General features: G+C 36.0%; 1 protein-coding gene across 7 annotated transcripts in view; it reads left to right on the top strand.

The window, feature by feature from the left end:
- The window catches only part of PCNX1 (pecanex 1), an 89221-nt gene that overhangs the window by 42753 nt on the left and 20196 nt on the right, over positions 1 to 26272 (top strand). For 4 of the 7 annotated variants that reach the window (XM_084207410.1, XM_084207411.1, XM_084207414.1 and 1 more), the window contains 19 exons: positions 724 to 814; positions 2482 to 2539; positions 4669 to 4886; positions 5972 to 6125; positions 6869 to 6901; positions 7936 to 8107; positions 11614 to 11724; positions 12190 to 12281; positions 13570 to 13679; positions 15333 to 15438; positions 17212 to 17304; positions 18805 to 18955; positions 20533 to 20674; positions 22006 to 22183; positions 22572 to 22680; positions 23282 to 23411; positions 24460 to 24518; positions 25265 to 25480; positions 25864 to 26117. In XM_084207410.1, coding sequence (XP_084063536.1) covers positions 724 to 814; positions 2482 to 2539; positions 4669 to 4886; positions 5972 to 6125; positions 6869 to 6901; positions 7936 to 8107; positions 11614 to 11724; positions 12190 to 12281; positions 13570 to 13679; positions 15333 to 15438; positions 17212 to 17304; positions 18805 to 18955; positions 20533 to 20674; positions 22006 to 22183; positions 22572 to 22680; positions 23282 to 23411; positions 24460 to 24518; positions 25265 to 25480; positions 25864 to 26117 — 2477 coding nt within the window. The remainder of the gene's footprint in view (positions 1 to 723; positions 815 to 2481; positions 2540 to 4668; positions 4887 to 5971; positions 6126 to 6868; positions 6902 to 7935; positions 8108 to 11613; positions 11725 to 12189; positions 12282 to 13569; positions 13680 to 15332; positions 15439 to 17211; positions 17305 to 18804; positions 18956 to 20532; positions 20675 to 22005; positions 22184 to 22571; positions 22681 to 23281; positions 23412 to 24459; positions 24519 to 25264; positions 25481 to 25863; positions 26118 to 26272) is intronic. The other 3 variants (XM_084207412.1, XM_084207415.1, XM_084207413.1) reach the window with 2 other exon arrangements.

The raw sequence follows: 26272 nt of genomic DNA on the forward strand, positions 1-26272 counted from the left end.
AAAACATCATATATCAGTAAGGTAATTTATCTTTTGAGTTATAATCTTTGGCTACTTTTTAAAATGATGTATTTTGGAAGTCAGTCCAAGTGGACTAAGAAGTTTAAGTAAGAAGTTAGTTTGCAGTCTGTTGTTCTTACACTGAAGCATTTGTTTCTAGCTTGTGGAATAAATCTCTGCCACACATTCCTTTTTTGAGTTTCCTAAGTTAACTTATGAAGCATCTCTTGCCACTTCTTTCAGGCTCTGTTTCTTTTCAAATAGATGTTTGTCTCAAAAGAATTTTATTCAGGATACTTGGGTTATCACTGCTGTAGCTAAATGTTCTTAGATGCTGATAGTGAATGATTTACTGATGGTTCTTTTGGGGGTGGGAAAGAACTGATGAAACTGGTCACTGCAAATTTTTCATGTGGTTATTCTCTAAGGGGAAAAAAAGGCTTTCACTGTCCTTCTGTTGTGTTAGTGGTGGCATCTTATAAATACAAACTCTTTAATTCAGTACTGCAGTTACAGTATATATGTTACGTAAAATGGTACAAAAGACAGCTGTGTAGCTAATGTCTGCACTGGTGACACATTCATGAGTAATTTTGTATTTTGACACTGATGTAAATTCACATGTCTGAACTGATATCTTTAATAAGTTAATGAATTGAAGCTGCTGCCAAAGGGATGAAACATGAGGAAATTTTGACCTGCTTTTGACCTTTTCTTTAATAGGTAAGTTCAGTTCTACGCTCTACGAGACAGGGGGCTGCGACATGTCGCTTGTGAACTTTGAGCCAGCTGCAAGAAGAGCATCCAACATCTGGTGTGTGTGAAGGCCAGTCAAGAGTGATGATTCTTGTCTTACTGCAATCCAGTATTTTATTTTAATTTTAAAAGGTTATTTAAAATGGACTACCAAAAAAAATCAATTCAATCTGTTAACCATATACTTTTACTTTTGTGACCCAAGTGATTTTTACTAGAAGATGATATTAAGTTAAATATCTCAGAAAATGAGTACTACTATTAGCTTTAAGCAATACACTTACAAACTGAGAACTTGACAAATGCTTTTTTTTTTGGCTTATAGAAAGTCTTTGTTAAAGAATTTAACCCATTTTTGAGAAACTTAGGTGGCTGTTGACCATAATGGCTATTGAACTTCAGTTGTGAAGCCGTTGTAAACTGATAAATTTATTCTCAAGTTCATAGATGGCATCAAACAGTAAATGGAAGTGTTAACATGCCTGAGATTAAAATTTGACTTGCAGCTGAAATAGCCAGCTACATACTGGAAAGTTCATCTGCTGTTGGAAAGATGCCCTTTCTTTCTCTGAAGGGATAGGCGGCAGAAGAAGGAAAAGCAGCCCAAAACCTCCTCTGGCTTCCCACCTGCCCCAAATCTACTTCACTATGTAGAATTGCTCTGAAGCTATTGCGCCATGCTGAATGCTATAATTCCTACCACATGTATAGCTCTTGGAATTATGGAGTAATGAATATAAAACATCCCATCTTCAAATCTTTCTTGTGGGAGTATGCAAGTGCCTTTTGTAGACTTGAACTTTGACAAAAAGTTCTGGATTCCTTCCACAAAGCTGCCAATCCCTGCCTCTGTTGCTTGCATGTTCCAGATGCAATGGCTTTGCTGATGGCTGCTGTTATGAAGTTGAATGTGCTAATGGAAGGAACAAACTGGCCACTTCAGATAATCAGATCTCGGCTATAGAGAGTACTTGAGTTTGAGTGAAGTAAAGTTGATAACAAAGAATGTTTTTATCTTAAGGCAAGGAACTGAAGGAAAGTTGCATAAATTTGATACAAGTCTTACAACCATGTGATTTACATGGAAAACAAACATCCAAAAGCTATCCAAAATTGGGGAAAAATGCAATGGTTGGATATGGACTCTCATACAGTAAGAGAAATTTCTCTTCATCTCTAATGAATGGAAATTGCAAAGTAATTTTGCTCTTCTTACCAGAGGTGTAACTTTAGGTTTTTCAAAAGCAGTTTAAGTAGCTCACTTTACTTGTGCTATGTACTATTTTTGGCAGTTTTGGGATCTTGATAAAAACAATATAGAATAATGAGAAACTGCATGTGAACACCTAGTGGCCTCTGCACTTCTTTAGAGATGTGATGTATCTTTACCGATTAGTAGCTAACAGGTTATAAAATTTTTGTTTTTCAAGTGGAATGATGGCTATCATTGTAGTTCTTTTTAGATGATTTAGGGACTGGGTGCTGAGAATATGTTAAGTGTAAGATTAAAGAGTCTCTTGGCTTTTACTATAGCTGTGGAATGTACCACATTACATGAGACTAAGTAGCTACTTGCATTTATAATAAGTGACTGAAGGAAAAACTTAAAGATATTTAGATAAAATACATAAGGTATCACAATTAATTTGGGACACTAGAAAATTAGAGTGACCTGCTGAAATAAAATGTAGTTTATAATCTAAAGTATTTTCCCTGTTCTTATAGTGACACGGACTCTCACGTATCGAGTTCTACCTCAGTTCGCTTTTATCCACATGATCTAGTAAGTTTTTCTTACTTATTTTTAAAGCATGCAAAGAATCAGAAGACTATCCAACTTTATAGCACTGATTAATCATTCTGTATGGTAGTTTTCTGCCCTTATGAAAGAATTTTGTCTGGATTAATGAAGAGAAAGTATTTAGTATTGTAGTGTCTTCATATATACATAGAAATTAATCTTCTTGCATAGCGCTTTAAAACTTAGTTGGTTTCCTCTGATGTAAAACCTAGTGATTTAAAAACACTCATAGAAATTGTTCTAAGATACCTTGTAAAAGTTTCCAAAGATAATGTGTACAATTTGGACAGTTTTCCTTCTGTGTGTTAATGAGGTTAGCAGGCAGCAGAAAGACTGAATATTGTGTTCTGACCAAAAGAAACTTCAGTTGATGATTTCCCTGGAAGGAATTTAGAAATCTGTCATTGGAATCTGCTGTACAAAATTTAAATTTATATGCAAGAAGTGGCTGGCAAAACAAGGCAGAAGCTTACAGTGTTTCATACTTCCAATAGCTTTATAATTCCTTCGTTTTATGATCTGGAAGCTTTTGCGCTATTGTCAAGTCCAGGCATACCTGTACTCTTAATTCTGAAGTCATATATTATCTTCTGAAAACAGTGCAAATGGGCATGATTCTTAAGCTAGCAAACCAAAGAGAACTATGTGGAAATACCTAATGATATAATAAAGAGGGAAAATGAAATACAGCTTTAGGATTTGGCAGAGGAGCAAGACACCTCAATTTGCCTGACCATGCTTTTGATCAAGAACATGCTTTTTAAACTTGGTGTCTGCTAGAGGAACTTGCTTTGATTTTCACAGTCCCCCTCAAACATGTAGCCTTTAGAAAAGAGGCTGCATTACCTCTTCTGTGCTTTTGGTTTGCCAGTGTAGTCCCATTGGAGGGAATGATTCTGTTTTAAGCACATATATGACTGTACAAGCTCAGCCCACACACCTAAATGGAAATTTCCACTGAAATTTATTATTAGTGCCATGAATGTTATGCTGATTCTACCTTTTAAGAAACTGCAATTTTTAAAAAATTGTCAAAAAGGGATCTGTTTTCTGACACAGCTTACCTTAAATAGTATGTTTTTTGTGTTTTTAAAATGCCTTTACAAAAGGGAGTGTTCCTGCTTGTTTTTTCATTAGTATTTTTCTAGGAAGGAGAAGCTGGCTAAGCATAGTTAAGTACACTGATGATTTAAGGAGTGATGACAAAAATGTTATAAATCAAGAAATTCAATGTTTAACTTAGATTATTGTAGAGGAAAAGCCCATCTAAACACTAAACCTGTAGTTTTGACATTTGAAGGTGGCATGAGTATTGAAGTTTTACTCTTTGCCTTAAACATTTGTGAAGCTTTTTCATTAAAGAACATTTTAACAATTATATTGCCTAAGAATGAAGGGGAGTACATCAAGATGTTTCTCGGCCTGTTAGAAACTGGATTAGACTATACAATATGTACTATAGTATCTTACTAGCATTGAGTACTCTCCTTAGGTATCTTTCATGGTTGTTAGTATTACTGTGATTTTCATGAAAACTCTAAATAAACAACAAAATAAGTAACAGTCATAAACAGTACTTGACCATTTAGGACAGAGCTTTTCCTTTGGTACATTTCTGAGTGTATTCTGGATTGAGTGAGTTTGAATTTGACTGCTGGTGCATGATTATGTTGCTTTGTCATGCAAAAAGAACCATTCAGCATGGGTTTGCATGCAGATTAGCTGACTATAAGAAAAGTGTTGTAATTTATTTAAATTAATAATTGGATTATTTTTGTAGTGTATGTTGCCCGTGTATCAGTTTACTTGTCTTCAAATTTGAAGTTTTCAGAGTAAATGGGATAATGTGCTTGGAAGATGCATTCATTTGAAATAAGGCATATGCTGAAATGCCAAAGAGTTGTTGTATGCGAACTGTTATTGCTGCTAGTCCTATTCATGTGCTGTGATAAGGACAGAAACAGTAAGTAGAAGCCTGTGACAGTGCTTAACATGTAATTCCTCAAAAGTGACACTAAAGAGTTCTAGCAATTTTCTTCAAAGCAATTTTCAGTATATATATACAGTGATTTGATATAAAGGAGTTTTTGTTAATACTAACTTTCTTTTAGCTTTCTCTTCCTCAGATCAGGTTGAACAGGCTGCTAACAATGGATACTGATCTGTTGGAGCAGCAAGATATTGACCTGAGCCCTGACCTTCAGGACCACATGCAGCCTCAAGAGGAAGCAGCTCAAAAAGTCAAGCAGTACTATCGCTTTTGGATCCTGCCTAAACTTTGGATTAGCATCAATTTTGATAGATTAACTCTTCTGGCTTTATTTGATAGGTGAGATCCTTGTATGTTGCCAGACCTCAGAAAGCAAAGATGAAAACAGTTACTAAACTGTAATATAGATAAAACTATCCTTAGAGAATTGTACTTATTTACTGTAATCTGAAAAATGAGAGAATAATACTGAATGTAGTTTTTCTAAAATAATGGAGGCTACTCTCATTTTCTTCTGTAGCAGTCAAAAAAGGAAAAAGGAAAGCAACCTCCACTTTGCCTGCGTGGAGCAATAACATATTTGAATGATTAAATAGAAAGATTCATTGCCAATCCTTAAAGCTAGAATAGAGCCTTCCCCAAAAATTAATTAAAGGGTCTACAACCTGGCATGCACATAAGTCTTTTGGTAAACAGAAAGAACTGGCCTGCTGTTCCAGAGCATTTTTTCGAAGAGTCGTTTAATACTTTGACTTCTTGTCCCTGTACATTTACGTAGAGGAATAAAATGTTACCTTCAGTTACCAGGTTTTGGAATATGTAGAGTAATTATATTTTGGTAATGAACGTCCTTGAAATAAACAGGATAGTAGTAATTCTGTCCAGGGAGGAATACTAGTAACTCTGTTCTGAAGCACTAGCAATATCATAAGGAATTATCTGTATTCCACTTGGCATATCTTACTCAAGCAAGAGTATTTTTAGTTTCTTCATTAGAAAATCATGAATGACAGATTATATACACAGGTAAGTTGTCATACTTGTGTGTTTTCTCAGGCTTATGATCATCTTGGATGGGCTTTGAATATAGATTTATGTTACAGACCGTGCTTCTGGTGGAACATTTGATTTATTTCTAAAATTATCTTCTGAAGTTATCTTCTGCTGTTTAAAGTAAATTTCCATAAGATACTAAGATACTGACTGCTTTCAGCTGTCATTGAAATCCTGGTAGCTCCTAGCTTTGCTTAAGACCGGTGTCCAAGTAGACTATGGAAGTTCAAGTTTATTCTTAACTACTTTGCTACCAGTATCATAATCCCTGATAATTTTTGACCCTGACTGCTCCTTTGCAGCTTTTTCTAGACATGGTTAGCTTTAAATTCCTTTTTTTTTTCTTTTTTTTTTCTCTCCCTTTAAAACAGGAATCGTGAGATCCTTGAAAACGTATTAGCTGTCATCCTAGCTATTCTAGTTGCGTTTCTGGGCTCTGTACTTCTTATAGAGGGCTTTTTCAAGGATATTTGGGTCTTCCAGTTTTGCCTGGTAATAGCCAGTTGCCAGTACTCACTGTTGAAGGTACTTTAATTTCTCTTTACTTTCTGCAAAGAATAGAAATAAATCCAGTTGGGTGTTGCAGGTTAAGGAGGCCTTTAAGGAAAAATGTGCATGCTTATCATTTATAAAGTAATGGGTAAAATTGTACTCATGAGAAGCTTGATAGACGGTAATACAAGGTCACATCACTAGAATGGTTCTGCATGTGCTTGTTAAACAATCCTTTATTTACTGTTCTCATGCATTTTTTTGGTGCGTGAAGCAGAGCACATTCTTACTGAAAACCATGTACAAACTGGACTTGAAGTTTTATTGGTTTGGGTTTTAATTTTCTGCAGTGTCTACACCTCAGACCATTCATAGGAAGCAGTTATATCTAAACATATTTTTAATCAGATAATTCATTTTTTTTAGACTGATAATGGTTTATTGTAATCTAAGAATGATTATTTTTTGATTTGACTATTAGGATGGAAATTAGATTTAAAATTAAAGTTCCTCATGCTGTTGAAAAACAGTAAAATTCCTGAAAATAAGGGACTTAGGGATTTTTTACTTCAGAATTTTTATAGACATGTACTCTTTAGGTAGATTTAATGGTTTACAATATTGTGCTATTTAAAGGCTGTGATGTGGCTTGACAACGTACAATTGTACAATTAATTGTAGATATTGTTAAAAGAACTTCAACCAAGATGATGTGTGTAGGGACATGAACACATTTGTCTGTAGTTTGGGTAACTTTCCTCTTATTTTGGTTTCAGAGCGTTCAGCCAGATTCTTCTTCCCCCCGACATGTAAGTCATGGGCATGTGCCACTGTACTAACCCTGTAGATGCAGAACTCCCAGAGAGAATTGATCATTTTGGTTTGATTTTTCTGGCATTTCTCCTATGTTCCTTCTTACAAGGCACAAAAAGCTTGTAGTTGTCTTAGTGTGTGAGAAGGGACCTGCTTTACTCTTTGTATTTAGCAAATCATGTCCTGTTCTGAGCCTAGCTTTCGCTAGGGAGCCATGTCACGATAAGCTTTTTGAAGAGTCTATTCTAGCAATTATACTGAGAAGTATTATTAATATTGTAATTTCGCCTGCTGGTATGATCTGAAACAGCTTTGATGTTCTGTTTTAGCTGTGTAGATCATGCAGTTGTTCTAGTGTGCACACTGCTTTGTTTTTTCACTCTAATAAGCTGAGTTTGCAATGCTCTAGTGAACGTTAATGTTTGAGCATGGAAATTTTAATGTTCTAGTATTGTACAATATGTTTATATTCTGTTGTGCATCTGCTAGATTGCCAAGACAAAATATTACCTTTATGTCCTAGATAAGATGTTTAAAAGCATTATTCCTCTGCAGAAAGTCATTAATTTTGTGTAAGAAGTTGTATTTTGATAAACACCAATAGAGATTCTGTCCCCCCATGCAGCAGAAGCAGTGTCTAAGTAATAAACTTTAATCCCTTTTTCCTTAAAATTGATTTCTTCTCAGTTGCTTACAAAACCTTGTCAGAGCTTCTCTAGCATTTAGTACTGCAAGCAACATAGCATAAAATATAGCTGAGACTAAGGGTATATATAGCTTAGTCTAACTTAATCTAGCTGTTGTGTCTTTGTTTTATCAAAGGCACAAAAAGCACAGACTGGTATCACTGCAGGGCAGTGCTTTAAGGATTTTATGAAGAAAACATTAGGATAGGGTAAAGTCACAGTATATTAGTTGATGACCAGTGATTAATTTTGATTCTGAAGGTATCTGTAGCAGAAGAGTAAAAGTTACTTTATCCACTACTAATGAAGAAATGTTCATGTTTTTGTGGTTTCTTTTTAAACAGGGTCACAATCGTATCATAGCCTATAGTAGGCCTGTATATTTCTGTTTGTGTTGTGGTCTGATTTGGCTGTTGGACTATGGCAGCAGAAACATATCTACAACAAGATTCAGGTTGTATGGAATGGCTTTCACCAACCCATTGCTGCTGCTGTCAGCCAGGGACTTAGTTATAGGTGAGTGGCTTTTTCATGGATTTTAATTGTTTGCTTTACAACAATAGAACTTTAGGGGAACATTTTCCCCTTCTGCAGCTTTGCTGCAACAAATGGCAGAGATGCCCTTTACTAAAATTTTTCATTATGCAAAGTCTTAGCCCTTATCCCTGAACTTGCTTATCTAGCTTGGATGTGCATACACTACCCTTTGCCAGGACCTAGCTGCTCGGTAGTTAAAAAACCATTTTGGTTTGGACTCTTTCACACTCCCTGGAGGGGCTTGTGCCAAATGAGTAGGAGTTCTCTTAAGTCAGGTTACTTGTATTTAGCAATTGGGCAGAACAGTACAGACGCAATTTTAAAAAACATTATATACAGGTTAGATCTTATTTAATGTGCTTCTTCTTAGAACAGGCCTATCAGCATTACCAAAAATACAATTTTTGAGCTGCATTTCCATTTTGAGGTAATCTCATTGTTTTCTGAGCATCACAGTGCATTCAGAATACTAATAACATTTAACTCTATTACCCACCTAAACCTAATGCAAAAAAAACAAAAAATAAACAATGTAGACCCCAAAACAACAATCCTTTCCCCTGTTAGGAAAATAATAACAACCCTGTAGTCTCAAACAGAGCCCGTAGAAAGGAGAGAGATACATAAACATTTGAAGACCATCTTATCATGGGAACTTTGTGCATTGCTTTAATGGAGCAAAGTTGTTTGGGTGATCTTCAATGGATCCTTCCTTCAGGTGGGGTAAGAAAATTTGTAAGAATTCATCTAAACTGAATGCAGTTGCTTTTCAGTTATATCAAAATACCTCTTTGTGAAAGACTACAACAGTTAAATGTTACATCTACATGCCCCCAGACTATCTTCTGTCCAAGAAAAATGAAAACTTGGTCTCGGTGTGGTTTTTTAAAAATTTTAAGTTATTAATTACTGACTCAAGCATATTGGGTATTAGTTTTTATTGCTTGATTTTAGGAACGTCCTGTATTTTATGCCCCATACTGCTTCCCCCTTCAACTTTCTCTGCTAATAACTCTGGATTTAAATGCCCAGAGGGAAAATGTCTAAGCTGCATATTCATGAACAGAAATTGTCCAGTCATTTTCAAAGGTGCTTTTTGAACAAATTCTTTGGTTCCCTTCATGTAGTGGCATACTTGATTCTGTATCAGTAATAAAAAGAGAAGATAGGAGATACTTCTGACTTATTCATGGTACAAAACTAGCTTCAATTCTCTTGATAGTGCTTGGTCAGTTTTGGAAGTATTTTCTTCCTTTTCATGTGGAGTCATTGCTATAATATGCACCCATATCCCCATAAGATAATACATAAATATACATATAGGTGGTGTGTCCTCCTGTGAAAGTGAGCTGCTTCTGAAAAGCACTGAAGAGTGAGTCTTTACCAGTTTTAAAAGATAGGGTGGCATTTTCACCAGGTCATGTCCATCTTGTCATTAGCTTTTAAAACTTCTTAGTTCAAGAGTTGTAAGTGGGTTTTGATCCTTATATTTTACTGTTCTTCTGGGGTGTCTTGCAGCAGTGTATGTGGTTAATATTTCTTAGCAGTTCTTCCAATTAAAAAATCAGATTACTAGAATAGCTTATTCTATTTTTAAAAAACCCCAAAAGAACAAAACAACTCACCCAACAGTAAGAAACCCAAATCATAACCCCAAAAACCAACATGATAAAACACCAAACAAAAAAAACGCCACCCCACTAACCTGCACTGCACATCCAACCCCACCCCCCACATGATACACTTGCCCTTGGAGCCGCTCTTAATGTTGCTGAAGCACTGTTTCAAAATGCTTTGTGTGTACTGCCGACCAGGCTGGCTGCTAGCAAACATACTTTGTTAGGTAAAAATCTCAGCTGCCTTTTTTCCTGCTCCCAGGCAAAGCTACGGGAAGAAACATGTACAGAGCAAGGTGAAGTTTGTATTTAGGTAATGTAAATGTTGTCTCCTTGCCAACAGACAAGTGAGGACTAGCAGAAATGCTTTATTTTGATCAATTGCTCTAAATCTGCTCCACATTTATAATAATTTTATCTTTTCACATAGTTGGTCGCTGTTAGAAAACAAGGTTGTTACAGATTGTAAAAGCATCATAAATATTGGCCTTTTGTTGGACTAGTCTTTAAAAATTGTGTATTCCCAGATCTGTGTAGTAATTTTGTTTCCAATGGGCCCAAGGTAGTTTCACTTACAGACTTTTGGGAAACAACTTTTTAACCTGTCAGTGACAGAACATGGTATTTGCCTTCTATGTTGGCTTTCTTGAGTAACAATTTGAAATAAAGGTTTGACTTGAGAAGTCTGGTAAAGTATTTTCTTCAGGTATTGAAGAGCTGGTCTGTAGTCCTATATTTCCTAATTAGTGTCAGTAAAAATAACAGGATGAAGTGTTTTTCCCCAGCTTGCAACCTACATGTTTTGAATTATATTGTTGTTTAGCATTGCTATGGAGTAGGGAAAAAAATCAGATTCTCATTATCTCTCTCATTATAGATATTTCTCATGTGATGTCCTTCAGTGTCCAACTGTTCTGTGCATTTAAAATTAGAAAATTGAGATTTGTGGTGCTTTACAAGATACTTTAAAGTCTGTTTCTTCTTTTGGTCACTGAAGCTACAATTCAATAAGATGGTAGAAAATCCTCCCTAAACTGCCAGATTGTGTCTGCTAGGGTTATTTTTGTTATTTGATCCTTCTATCCTTCAGAACTTAGAACTTAAAACTTTTAATGTGCTGTTACATGTGACTTAGATCTGAACTGCTGTATCTGAACATGCGTAGAAGATCATTTCTGCATCTTTTCTTCTTTAGGATGGAAAGCAAATTATACGTACAGATGGAGACATAACCCTTTTCTGTATTCAAATTGGATGCCATACATTATCTTTGTGTTCTGAAATCCTGTAATTTGCAGGTGTTTTCATGATTCATACAGTTGTCTGCTCTCATTAAAAAACCCAAAGAAACAGAAAACCCAGTCATTTAGGATTAGAATGTTCGGAAGTGGTGTGGGAAAATGAGTAAAATTGTCAGATACTGTTAGTAGCAGAAAACCTGGAGGTAGGGTGCTTGGCCTCCCTTATGTCAGAGTGGCTGGTGTTAGGTTGCTCCTGCAACTCCAGACAGGCAGCTAGGCTCGGATAAGTCTCACAATGAGTGAAAACTTACAAGTCTACTAATCTGTAAATACTCCTGGCTGGTCTTTGCTAAATGAAAATGGAATGCCTGAATTGGCTTGTGTCCATTTCTACAGCAATTAAAAGGAAAGTACTATTGATTTGTATGACCTCTGTATTCAGTCAGTTCTGAGCCATTGAAGTAGGACTTTACATAATGTATATTTTCCTTAGAAATTTTTATTAGAAGTACTTCAGTGATGTTGAGTTAAAATGGGGTGTGTGATACTATAGAACTTAAACTGAAAAATATCTTACTATGCTGGTTTTTTCATATTCACCACTTCTTTAACTTTTCTTTTTCTGTAGTGTTTACACTATGTTTCCCTATAGTATTCTTCATTGGTCTCCTGCCTCAGGTGAATACATTTGTGATGTATCTCTGTGAACAGCTGGACATTCATGTCTTTGGTGGCAATGGTGAGTGTTGGTTTTTTTAAGTGGCAAAAGTATGAGATGTGAAGCAGCCAAGATCAGTATGTTAGTTTAAAAATTTAGTGGTTACACTATTTTTATTCCTACCCTCTAAACATGTAATACTTTAATTATGTTTTTAAAAAGCCTAAAAGTGTTCTGATTGATTACTGAGAAATAGAATTACTGTCCTAGTAAGTCTGTCATTTCTTCCTCAACTGGTTTCTATTGCAGTTAACTATTCCCATGATAAAGCTGTTCAATAATAAGGAGATTTAAAAAGCCACATAAAATGCTCTTAATAAAAATTACTTGTAGGGGAAAATACAAGTAGCTGCTCTAGTTTGAATTGCCTTTTTTTTCCATCAGAAGAAACTAGGGAGCTGATAAGTTAAACAAACTGAAGTATTTGTATTCTAACTTCAGACAGTAACAATGTTTTTTTTTTCTTTTCATTTCTGTGATATTCAGCTACCACAAGCCTGCTTGCAGCACTTTACAGTTTTATCTGTAGTATTGTGGCAGTAGCATTGTTGTATGGACTGTGCTATGGTGCCCTGAAGGTGAGAAAAACTTTATGCATAGTAAACATGTTTTGGGGTTTGTTCTCTGTTTTCCTTCTGTAATAAGTAACTAAAGTATGCAACTACTTAACTAGAAATATTAGTTTGATTTACTAGTTTTATTCTTGCTCAGCTGTGATGTCAACAGAGGAGATGTAATGCAGGAACAAAGCAGATTTTTTTGCTTTTAAAAGGTGTGCCTGCTCTGATGGGCTTTTTTTTTGATTGAAAACACATCACATTTACTGTCATTTCCGTTCTACATCAATTGTTGAAAATAACATACAAGTGACTTGTTTCTAGCAGAGTCTGCATGTTGTTGTATGTTAACCTCTCAAAGTAGCACGTGTAAGTATTTTTTTCTGGTGGTGCAAAAGTGAAATAGTGTTTTCTAATTCATATTTATTTGAGAAGAAACCAAGAAATAGTTTGTAGTGTCAAAGTGAAGATATGTGCCAAGTGAAGATGTAGTGTCATAGTGAAGATATATCTGAAGGGGAGAGTTAGAGTTAGCTGGCTAAGGAACACACATACACGCCCCCATACCCACCCTGTTTTCCTTGCTTGAAATGTTGTTTGAAAACAATATGGAGTGTGATGCTGGTTCTGTTTATTAATTTCAGGTGTTTGTCAATAATCAGACCTGCTCAGTTTACAATGAATTGTTGCATGTGTGGGTCCAACTCAGAGTTTCTACTTTATCACAGAGAGTAGAAAGCTCCTAGAGGGGTTACTCCGATGATACTATCACCTGCAGGACATCATTAGCTTTCTGTGAATTTGCGTACTTGTCTCATTAGCCTTTGGTAAACACATCCATCTAAGACAAACAAGCTTTAGCAAGGAATAACTTTCATCTTTGTAGATCCAGTGCAGATCAGGAAAACACAAATAAAGCCACTGTTTAATCTGCATTCTTCACATTAGGAAAACTAAATCTTGAGTCGAATACATGTAACATTCAAAATGAAGAAGTGACTAAATACAGGTCTTAATAGCCTGTGGTCTCAAGGAATGCAGGAAATCCTTTATAAGGGTTATGAGAAATAATGACTGTTTAGTGATTAAGATAGTGTAGACTTGAGGGATGTACACTGTGCTAGAGTTTCTGATCTATAGTTAGACATAGGTAGAGATGGAACAATATTTTTGTACAAAAAGCCCTGGCTTATGTTCGTGGAATTGTAGTTAATTCCGCCATTCTCTGTGATATACGTAATTCTTGTATGTCAGGTAAAGTGGCGTGTACTTTGTCTCCTTTTTATTAACATTTTGTTTCTCTGTCCAGGATTCCTGGGATGGGCAGCATATTCCAGTTCTCTTCTCCATATTTTGTGGTTTGTTAGTGGCAATATCGTATCATCTCAGCAGACAAAGCAGTGACCCTTCTGTACTTTTGTAAGTGACTCCGTTTGTATCTCTTCCCCAGGGAAGAAGCAAGTTGCAAGGATAAACTGTGAATAATGTTACTGCTTTGTAGTGCTTGAACTTCTACTCACCAGCACTAATCAAAAATAGTATATTCTTGGTTCAATAGTTAGAAATTCTCACATTTTGCATCTAGTTCCTTTTCTAACAATGACCTTTTTTGTGACTTCTGGCAAATCACTTACATGCCAAAATCTGATTTAATTGCCTGCTGATGTTCTCCAAAATGTCAGTCAGGTGCCATCTTTCTGCTGCTGGGTTTGTTGGGAATAACACGTACCCTTTTTGTGTTTAAAGTGGTGCTCAAGGCACTGGTTTAAGCTGAAGTTCACAGGGGGACTTCTTGAATACTTCCACTTCATTTGTTGATATATTCTTATATTGAATGTGTGCTCCAAGCACGTGTTCAAATAAATATGCTAAATTATAAAGATATGTTTTCATGATGAGTATTCCCATATAGCATGGAGAAACAGATATTTGTGTTATTCTATGCTGGAGTAGAGATCTGATGCTGAGGGTGTTTGAGTCAGTTAATAATCATGCATGTAAAACAGAATAGTTCCAGTAGGAGAAACACCCCCACAGAATAGCCAATAAAAGCTCAGCCACATACCTAGGTGAGGCAGAGCTTGAACTTGGATTTAAATGTAGCCATAATGTTGGATTAATTTGATAAATATTGGCTTGGGGTAGATAGTGAAGGACCTCCTCTGTGAACAACAGAACTAATGATTCATGAGTGTTTACACCAGAGGAAATTTCTTATCTGTGGGTTGACCACTAAACCTTGTCCAATTACTCTTAGCTCAGTTGATATGAGGTTCTTTTCCCCAGATACTTCTCTTTTGTTCAATTCCAAAAACTAAAGCCTGTATGGTCATGTTTGACTGTGGAACAGTTTAAGCATTGTAATACATTGCAATATGTAATTTCCTTTGAAGATCTCGGGCTCATTCTGTAGTGATCTTCCTGTCCATAAAATGAAATAGTGTTTCTGCACTATGTAGGGTGTTGTAAGAAAAATCACACTGAGAGGTTGTGAGACAGCTTGTTGAGACTAGTAACATTGCACGTGGGCTTCTAAAAGCTTAGGTGTAGGGTTTTGGAGCTTCAGTATCAGCAAGACCTGCTAAGAATTTGGAAGTTTGGTCAGTGAGGCTAATTCATTAATTAAACAGGCTAGAATAAGTTTTTTTTGTTGTTGCTGTTGAATTAAACCAGAGAATTCATGTTTTTTTTTAAATGGCATTGCCAAATAGACTACTTCCAAATTTTGCACGTTTCTGTTCAGTTATTTATGAATTGAAGTTTTGTTTCATGACTGCTAAATCTCTCTTAAAATTCAGTTTTTGTTAAATTATTCCTATGTTGCTACTAGAGAAACTAGTGTTTGAACATCTGGCTGCTGTTCTTTAATAGTCACTGTTCTGTATACAACAGAGAACTAATTATGTTATAAAGTTTAAATATCTGTAAATTCACTCATCTATGTGAAAGCACTGATGTGCCAAAATTAATTTTTTGTGGTCAATTTGTAATAGAACTTCTGACTGTTGTTATTATAAAACCACATAGAGCAATACATGCTTTTCAGTGGGATTTTTTTGTCTGTCTTTTAAGCTCTTTAGTGCAATCAAAATTTTTTCCTAATTCTGAAGACAAAAACCCTGAAGATCCTCTGTCTGAAGTAAAAGATCCTTTACCTGAGAAGCTTAGAAATTCGGTGGTAAGTAGGCTTTTTTATTATTTTAAAATTCCATTTAACATTTGTTTTGTGTTGGTTTATATAGCATCCGTCCAGATCTTGCTTAGATCACACTTGTCACCTAGCATGGTTCTAGTCAGAATGGATATCACAGCATTTCCTTTCAATCTGCAGCTGAAGCATGTGCTACACCTAGGATGGTAATGCTGATATTGCAATTTTAAGTTATTTAAAAGCAGAGAGAGTTGGAATTCCCTAGTGTGGATTCAGTGAAGTATCACTGAATCTTCTTTTATCTCATGGATAATAATAGATGATGCTTGCTTTTGTGTAGAAGTTAGTGGGAAAGAGTTAATGGTGGCAAAACTATATTAACTCAGTGTTTCTAATGATTGTGAGGAAGAGCTTTGTCCTTGCTGGTCCAGAAGGGGAAATTAAAAATTGAAAGTATTTGGGGGCTTTTTGTGGTTTGTGTGGGTGGTCTAAGTTGATTTGTTGTTCATTTTCTTTGGAAGCAGATGTAACCTTTCCATTTACTTAAACACTACTTTGAATTTTTAGTACAAATGCACTCTAAATATTTATGGAAGTAGTAATATTTAAACATTATTCTTTTTGACACAATGTAGCAATAAGAGACTTAAGAAGCTTAGTATGTTTAACTTGTACAAAAGAAGGTTGAATATTCATTTAGCTTTGTGTAGGGCTCAGCTTTAGGCTGAACTGTATAGCTGGGTTTTTCATGACACAGCAGTTAGAAGCATGATGAGGTGCAGTGTGTGGAAACTGCAAATAAACATTTAGAGCAGAGAAACTGCAATTCTTTTAAAATTTAGCAGGAAAGAGTTACCGTAGGAGCTGCAAGCTCCTCTTTAGCTCTCAAACTGTGGTGTTAATCTCCAAAGGGGCAGAGGAGCTGAGGATTTTGATGGTCTTCCTTACTGTGGTTTTTAAAATCAGGACAACTGATTAAAAAAAAGTAAGTTGTAGCCCAAGAAGTTAAGACTTTGCAGCAATAATTTCTGTGTGTAATTGTTTGGCCAATTTTGGAGTAGATAATCCTTTAATGATTTTCTGGGCTGTAAATATTGACGCTGTTTTTACAGAGTGGGAACAAGTCTACCCTTGAGGCTTGGAGTTTCAGCGGCCCTAAGTACGCATTGCCCCCTTGTGGCTGAGTCTGGCATTACTGGTCTTGAGGCAGAGCTTGCCTGTTACCAGGGGCTTGTTTTCATTGTTTGGGAGTAATGGCAAATTCAGACTCGTTCCTCGGTGTCATTCCAAAGCTATCCTGTACCCTTCTGCAAAGAAGGCAGAAAAGGGTTAAAGAGCCTGGTTGTTTCACCTGGTTGGTAGCTCTGCCTCGGCAGCCCTCTTCCAGGGTTCTTAATTGCCCTGTAGTTTAAGCACTTCTTAGATCATAAAGGGGAAATCTGATTGTCCCTTCCAGTGCTTTCATCAGGGGACCCTTACACCACCTCACAGTCCAGGATTAGAGAATATATTTGATACATTGATTATTCCTGTCCCACTATGAGTCTTTCCCTTTCACTTAGCTGAACTGATGGCCTTAGCTGTAAGATTTTTCTTGTGAAATTTCAAATAACTTCAGTGGAAGTAGTTAACACTGGCATAATTAAAAAATCTTTAATCAGTTTCAGTGTTACTGCATTTGTATATTAATGAGTTATTGAAAGGTTGTACTCTATCTTGGGGATATTTTCCAACTTTAATGATTTTAAGAGGTCAGTCAAAACTGGTGTTTTCTAAAATTATTTTATTTTGACTCCACAGAGTGAACGATTGCAGTCTGACCTGATAGTGTGTATAGTCATTGGTGTCCTCTATTTTGCAATTCATGTCAGTACAGTATTTACAGTTTTACAGGTAAGTTGTTACCTATTGTCTTTAATTCGCCTTCTGTATGCAAATACTGTGGTGTGATATAAAGTGTATTCTGGTAGTTCACTGAGTCTTCTGGCTAATTTTAGATGGTATTTAAACATATAGCATGATAAGTACATGACTGACTGAAGGATTTCACTTTTATGTGCTCAAAAGATCATCTTCCTTTGTTCTTTCCTAGTTTCTTCCTATGTTTTAGATTTTTATTATAGCCTCTGTCACAAAACACTCTTTTGAGTCATCGATCTCAAATAGTGTCAGAATTGTTTTGAAATAAGGAAAAATGACACTTTTTACAAAAATGTTTAAAATGTTTGGTACTTAAAGTATGAGGGCCTGAACCTTGACTCAGTTCCATGCTGGCATTGCTCTTTGTAGACTAGAGTATAGGGCAGTACCTCTTTACTGGAATGATTATTTACTTCAAACAGTTTCAAGTTTTTAACTTGTCAGTGTAGCTAGTGCTTTGGGTACTTTTATTGTGTATATGTGGCTCTTGATGGTAATGGCATGGGACTAGATCCTGTGCTTCAATTCAAGTGAAGCGTTTCCCTCAAGAGCTGCAGTTACTGAGTTTCTTATTTTGGTATTCCTATTATGGAACCATTGACTAGCTGATGAATAGCTGATGTAAGGCAAATGAAAATTTCTGGCATGTATTTTAGAATACATGCTGCTTAAAGTAAGAAACTAATTTTAAAAAGCATATGCATTTAGGTAATTTCATGTGTTCATGGTGAAGTGCATTACTTAAGCACGTGTACTTGTGCTTTCTGAGGAAAATATCCCTTCTATTATTGTATGGCTGGATTTCAGCGCTTCATCTGAATGTTGCTTTTCCCCCATGTTTGAAACACTTGGCTGTATGCTCTTCACCAGTTGTATATTTCAATAGGCTTGTGCTTCACGGAATTCACCAAAAGCTTGTGACAAGATAATGCAATCCTAGTTTTGCAGTTATCTAGACTTATTTAGAAATTTAGAGAAAATTTTAATGTGTAGAAAGCATGATTGTGAAATCTAACCATCATCCCTTGTTAATTTTACAGTATTTTGTGACTTCTGTGGAAGCGATTGGTCTTGTGGGAGGCTTCTTACCTTCTCAAGTGAATGTCAAAACTACTGATTTGCTTATACCTCCTTTTATCTAGCAGATGGAAATGTAAATTGGGTTCAGCCTTTAGAGAATAATACCTTTATAAAATGCATATGGGTCAGAAGCAATGGACTGTGAAAAAAGATTGATGTACTATTTTTACTTGAAAGTACATTTTAGCTTAGTGAAAATTTGTAAGATATGAAGGGGTCTTTTTCTCACAGGGTTTCTTGCTTTATCTTAAAATTGGTAGTACAGTTTCTCATGAAGAGATACATTAGTATTGCAGGAGCATCTGCTCATATACTGGAAAATACACTAGCAAAGTAATATTTTGTGTTTTTTTATAAAACACATATCTTAATTTCTTCAATTCTTCTTTTTAGCCTATTTTAAGTTATGTTCTCTATGCATTGGTGGGTACGGTGGGCTTTGTGACCCATTATGTTCTGCCTCAACTCCGAAAGCAGCTTCCTTGGCATTGCTTTTCTCACCCGCTGCTGAAAACCAAGGAATACCATCAGTTTGAAGTCCGGAGTAAGTATTGTCTGTAACATTTTCTTGAACTTGCTGTAGCTGCTGACCAACTTGTGCTACCTATTGGTATACTTGATCTCTTTACTCTTCTCACCACTGGAATTTCATTACATCTGATCTATAAATGTATTTGTTTCTCAGTTCCTCATGCTTTGATTCCATGACATTTTATGTATCTCTTAACTGATGATACTAATATAAGTGTTAACATTATCTCAGAGCAGTTCCATTAAAACTTAGTCTTCAAAATCTTGAGTGGCCAAGTTTATGCTTGTGATTGCCTCAATAATTTTTCATAAAGATCGAGTGTGTTTCACTATGTATTTCTTCAACATAGCAAGTTTTCAGATGTTTTAGAGGATTAGCTGTGGCAAGTGCTGGTGGAGACTTCATCCTGGCACTGATTGGTTTTTAATAGTATTGTTGACATGTTTAACAACAGAAAATAGTGCGAGCGGTCAGCTGATAGATGAAGACACCTAGGGACCAGTCTTAAAACTTGATCTGCATAGATATGTGCTTGCAGCTTGTGCTAAAGCCTATGTTTTCATGGAGTCTTTCCCCAGAGATACAAAAAAGATGAAATTACACTGCTTATTAGTTTTCCAGAATGGATAAATGTTGTGGTTGATTGTGGGGACTTCACTGTTGGAATATTTTTGTTGACAGCAGACTTAAGAAGCTGTCTAAACTACCTTGGAAACAACTGAAACTATTTTGGTTTTTCTTTTCAAATAGTTGTCAAAACAAGACAGCATTCTGCTGCTTCCAGGAGCAGAGAATTATCAGAATTGATTTGCAAACTTTCTACCTTTGTAGCAGCCATTCAGTGTGGTCTTTTCATTGATGTCTAACTTGTGGGATTTTTTTCCCAGTGACTGCATGTAAAGATGGATAAATATGAATAGCAATTGTAGTATGATGTCAGGCTTTATCTGGAAGAAGTGAAAAGTGCAACTCTATGCCTTAAGTCTTTAATCTCTAAAACTAGAAAAGCTACAGTTGGTGCCCTTTATGTATGCATCAATGTTTACCACAACTTTTGACATTGAATCTTCTAGCCTATATTGTAGAACAATTTTTTTAATCTTAATTTGCAGTAATTTGAAACACACCTTACAATTCTCTTGGAAGTTTAAAAGCAGTTGCTCAAGTGACAGACATTTGTGTTGGCAGGTTACATAGGCTCTTCTGTATTGCAGAATTGTAAACCAGGAGTCTTTCAGATTAAATAAGATTGAAAAACATCCTTTTGTGTGAGATAAAAGGCATCATTTCAAACAGCTTCATCAATAGCAATGTTGAAATTATTGAAGAGGTGGAACCCAGTTTGTTTCCTTCTGTATACAGTAAGCAAGTAGCTTGCCAAATGTTCTGTTCTTGTGTCAACAGTGCAAAAACTCTACTGGGGCTACTGACAGGAACTTCTCTTTTTTTTTGCTTAAATAAAACTACCAAAGTCCATTGTAAGAAAACAGTTATTCCACGTTGATTGAGTGAAGAGTCTTTATTTTGTAACCAGATGTTTTTGATTCGACAGTGCCATCTGATTTCTTCTTTTTAATATATCTTGACAGATGCTGCACATGTTATGTGGTTTGAGAAACTTCACATTTGGCTCCTTTTTGTAGAGAAGAATGTTATCTATCCACTGATAGTCCTCAATGAGCTTAGTAGCAGCGCTAAGAATATTGCTAGTCCAAAGAAACTGGATACTGAGTAAGTATGATCTTGATTATGTCTGCTGTGGTGGGAAATTCAATAGTGATTTCTGGTGTCAGTGGGAAGACAGAACACCTTAATGGTATTGTCTTAAGAGTAAGGCAAGGAATAAATAAAGGGGTTTTTTTTAATTGAAAGCCTGTATAAAGCTGACTTAAACTGTTTTGAGTATTACACTGTTAAACCAGACACTCCTGCAAAGATAAATCATTCAACTCCTAGCATATACTGTGAAGATGGCATGTTGTGGAATTTCCTAGTACTGTGATAAGTTTGCTTGTTGAGCTACAGAGTCTATATTATGATTATCCAGATGGCAAGTTCAAGATAGTGTTGATATGTTCTGGTAGTTTATCAGGTGTAAATTTCAGACTTGTTCTCTGAGTTGGTGTGCTAGCGTGCTGCCCCTCTGCCCCTTTCTTCTCTCATCAAGGAATTCCCCAGGCTTCCTAGCCCCTAAGTATAATCCATATCCAGATGGAATTGCACACTGCTTCTTAAATTGAGTCTTAGTTATAATCCCTTGAGCAGTGTATCTGACTGTCTCAGCAAATGATAGCTCAATAATAAGCCCTGCATTTTTTGCCTCCAAGCAACAGTAACCAGGTGTCTTTTCTGGATTTGAAATTCTATTTATTTAGAATAAGAGTATAAATATTGAAACTAAATAAAATATTTTGGGAGGCAAGTTGCTAGATTAGTTTTATGGGATGGTGTGTGGCTTTTTTGGCTTTCTTAATTTTAATCCTAGTAAGTTCTTGCTTTGGGCTCATTATCACAGCCACTATGAGACCTTTGGGAGGAATGTTGCCATTATGTTACTTTAGTTTCTTTTTTTAATAACCCTTTGATATGTCAGTTGCTATGTCTGAAAAAAATTGCTGTTCCCTCAATAGAAATTAGAGCAGTATAGTCATGCAGGAAATGATAATCCAGTGTTCATTAACATCCTCTTGATGATTAATCTAGTATTTTTGCATTTTAGTATTCATAACCTAAATTAAAGACCAGGTTTCTCTTCAGACCATAAGGATATTTCATCTCCTATTTTTTTTTCTTTTTTAGTGGCATGCTTAGAAATAATCTTGAACATTGGTTGGCTTGAAAGTACTGATGAAAACATTTAGATAGTAACCTTTTTAAAAAAAAAAATGAGAAGTTACCTTTAAAAATACAACAAATCATTAACACCCTTTGCCACCACTTCCAAAAGCAAACCCAAATCAAAGTTTGAAGAGATTGATGTTGCATGACAGCACAGCTTAAGTGGTCTTTAAACCCCTTTCAGGTAACAGGTAATAACTGTTTTGTGTGACTTCCTTACACAGGTTGGGTGCTTTAATGATCACAATAGCTGGCTTGAAGTTACTGCGTTCATCATTCAGTAGCCCAACGTGCCAGTATGTCACTGTTATTTTCACAGTGCTCTTCTTTACTTTTGATTACAAAAGTTTTACTGAGACCATGCTGCTAGATCTCTTCTTCATGTCCATACTCTTCAGCAAGGTAACTTTTGACTCTGTTTTTAGGTGTTTCAGTTCATCCAAAGGGGAAAACAGATGGATAGTCCTATCTGATAGGTAATCTTGCAGATTCTCAGTCTTTTGTACTGTAATAGATGTGCTGTAAGGCAGCTAAGACTTCTCTTTCCCAAAGTATTTCTGTTGGTTTGAGAAATCATATGTAAGTTTCTAAACAGCTCCTGAGTTTGTATGTAGAGCAATGAAGTGCATCTTATGTTACTTGCTTTTATAATGACATCCTTTTTCAAAGTCTCAAAACTTCTGGTAGATCAGTAAGAACACTAGGATGACCAGTAAATTCCTCAGGATGCAAGGCATGTTGATTGTTAGTGAAAATACTGAATTGTTTTTCTTTTTTTTTTCCCCTGTAGCTTTGGGAACTCTTTTATAAATTGAGATTTGTATATACCTACATTGCTCCCTGGCAGATCACATGGGGGTCTGCGTTCCATGCTTTTGCCCAGCCCTTTGCTGTGCCACGTATCCTTTGAAAATGCAAGCCTTCTTCTGAAGTCATATATTTATAACTTCTGAGTACTTCATTGTAATAAATTCTGTGTTATGGGGTAAAACTGCTGAAGGAGCAGGTTTGTCTAGTGAGTATTTACAAAGAAGCTGTGCACACTTTCTGCCTTGTTACAATGTTATGAATTATATGGTAATAGTAGGAATAGCATCCTGATGTAAAAAAAACATGGACCAGAACTAATTCTGAAAATCACATGATTTTTCTTTTGATAGTCATTCCCTTTTGCAGGAGTCACTCATTAAGGTTTTAGTCCTTGAGTTTTGCATTTTAAACTTCTGTAGGCTGGTTTGAATGGAGTGTTGAGTTAGTATTTTCAGCTGAATTTCTGGGAATGACTGTCATGTCTAGTGCCATATTTCTATCTATTTCTGTTTTTAAAAACAAAAAAGAATCCCCTTAATGTTGGAAATCCTACAGACATCTTTGCTGCATAGAAATTCATTGAGATCTTGTTTTGCTCTTCATTAGTGCTGCTGTCTGTATTGAGCACAATCACAGAAGCTAAAAAAAAGTAGTTGTTGCTTTGCTTTCCTTAATTCTCTTATCCTACAGATTCTGCCATGTTGTTTGTCCAAGCAGTTGTGTCAGCTTTCTTCTCTACTCCACTGAATCCTTTTCTGGGAAGTGCAATATTCATCACTTCATATGCCAGACCTGTCAAATTCTGGGAAAGAGACTACAAGTAGGTGAAACAATAAAGTTTTAAATAACTTGTGTTTGATAGACTAGGTATGACTGAAATGTTGGTTTGGGGCATTTGTTTGGTCGGTTTTTTTAACTTGTGAATTTCTGTTATTGTTTTCCCCCAGAGAAAACTAGTATAAAGCACTGAAAGTTTTCACTGAACTTGTTTCTGAAATACTGTAGCAGCTGTGTATTACACTAGGATCATTTGCTTCAGCTGCTTAAGTAATTTCTGCATAGTGGTATGCCAACCTCGTGTTTTTAAACATTAAATTTATGGTATTGTGAAGTGCAATTTTAATCAAAAAGTGAGTTTATGTATAAAAAGGTTTTGGTTCATAGGTGTATTTTACTGTGTTAGTTATTGTTCTGCTCTCAGTAAAACTGGCTGGACTTAATACAAAAACATTTCAAAGTAATTGGGTTTTTTTGTTCAAGGTAGGATCAGTAGTAAAAGAATCTTCAGGTTAGAATATGTTTCTTTTTGTTTTATTTCTCTTAAGCTCTCTATTGCTGATAGTGTATCAGACCAATAAAATATTATATAAACAGCATAGGGCAAGTTGAATGGATATTTCTGGTATTTCTTATTTCCCTTCTAACATTAGAACAGTTTAAATGCAATGTTTCAAATCTTAGATTAAAGCATTTTAGTTGTAATTTCAGATAATGAAAGAACTGTCTAAAACTTAATCTTTCACTAAAGTCTACTGAAATGTAGCTGGGCTGATTTAGTTGGTCTTAATTTATTCTCACATCTAAAACTTTGATACCTAAGAAAATGTATGCACTTTCATCTAAAGTGCAAGATTATTCTATGGCTATTTACTGTGGACAGACTTTATTAGGCATTATAATGCTATCATACACAAAAAATACTGTTGCATATGAGTCGAGCAGAAAATATGCATCTAAAATTATTTAAAAATAACTTTTTGAAACTATTTCACTGGGAATATTGAAAAACTATATTATTAGTTTCTTTTCTGAGACATTGTTGCAGTGATGTGTTTTGCATTAAATATGCTTTATTTTATTCTTTTCAGCACAAAACGTGTGGATCATTCAAATACTAGACTGGCTTCGCAGTTGGATCGGAATCCAGGTAGCTAGCTGGATTTTGAGAGCTGGTTTGGAGGTTTTGGGGGGTTGGGGTTTTTTTGGAGGGGGCATTTGGGAAATGGGTTGGTGGGTTTTTTCTTTTTTTTTCTAGTGGTGAGTTTTCTTCTTTTCTTTTTTTTTTTCAAATGTAAATGGCTTTTTATTGGATTTTTATAGGACTCATGATCACTTTGCCCTCTGATCTTGTCCAACCATGCCCAACAGCTGTTGCTCTGTCTACTGTTAGTTTTTCTTCTGTCATCATTCTTGCTTTATTCTTTAGGCTCTCCCATAGGTTTTTTGATTTCACTCTTAGGTTTGTGTTTACCTTTTTATTTATAATTGTAGCGGGCATTAAACTGGTTTGCTTTTTATTCTTCAGTAATTTAAAAAGTACTAAGTATTGTTTGAGGGTGTCTCAATGTCATGGTAATGAGTACAACAGACAGCACTGAGATATGTCTGTGTTCCATTTGATTTTGCACTTTATTATCTTGAATAGGTTGATGGGAGATGCATGAATGGAACTGAAGGAATAATTTGGAAAATGGAGGAATGACTAAGAAAAAATTATAAATGTCACTTGGGATTCATTTGGAGTAGCTGTCACATAAAAAAAGGGGAAGTGGGGGATAGAGTGTGACCTTGAAACAGCATTGTGGTTAAGAAAAATATAGGATTCAATGTGAAGTAAATCAAGCTTGATATTTTTCTGCAGTTTCAGATAACCTAAATCCAATCTTCCTGCAGGTTCAGATGATAACAACCTGAATTCTATCTTCTATGAGCATTTAACCCGTTCCCTTCAGCACAGCTTATGTGGAGACTTGTTGTTGGGTCGCTGGGGAAACTACAGTACTGGGGACTGCTTCATCCTAGCCTCTGACTACCTCAATGCACTAGTACACCTTATAGAGATAGGAAATGGCTTGGTCACCTTCCAGCTGAGGGGGCTTGAATTCAGAGGTGAGTGTCTAGATGTCCTTACCTGTCTGCACCAAAATGTAGGGCTTGTGCTTTAAAAGCTGAAGTTATTTTCAGTTCTGTTAATAAATTGCTTTGGAAATGGGGTGCAGGGCCTCTTGATGCTCCTGTCACTTGACATTAAGTCCCTCTTTCCATTTTAGTGCAACATGGCTACTTGTTGGTGAAACCTAACTAAAATGGGATCCTAGAGTGATAAATTAAGCTATCTAAATATTTTGTGTTTGTTGGCGGATGGTTCACTTAGTGTTAGAAGAATTTAATTGGAAATAGGTTGAATTTTCAAGTCTTCCAAACACAAGTTCACATTAACGCAATCTTATAAAGCATCCAACTCTTTCTTCTTTCCTCTGTTTTCTCCTAAGGAACTTACTGTCAGCAACGGGAAGTAGAGGCCATCACTGAAGGTGTAGAGGAAGATGAAGGTTTTTGTTGCTGTGAACCAGGCCACCTTCCTCACATGCTTTCCTTTAATGCAGCCTTTGGGCAGCGTTGGCTGGCTTGGGAAGTGCTTGTAACAAAGTATGTTCTGGAGGGTTACAGCATCACTGACAACAGTGCAGCTTCTATGCTCCAAGTCTTTGATCTCCGGAAAATTCTCACCACCTACTATGTGAAGGTGGGGTTGGTCTCAGTGCAGCCCGTGGGGGGAGGTTGGCTGGGCTACCTGGGAACTGCTCAGCATCTTGAATCTAGAATGTCTGTCACATGAGGATTGTAGGGTGAGGTGATAATTACAGATGTATGAACACCTCCTGCAAAGGAGGACATTTT

This window comes from Fringilla coelebs (assembly GCF_963513975.1).
Source record: "Fringilla coelebs genome assembly, chromosome: 6".
Taxonomy (NCBI): Eukaryota; Metazoa; Chordata; class Aves; order Passeriformes; family Fringillidae; genus Fringilla; species Fringilla coelebs.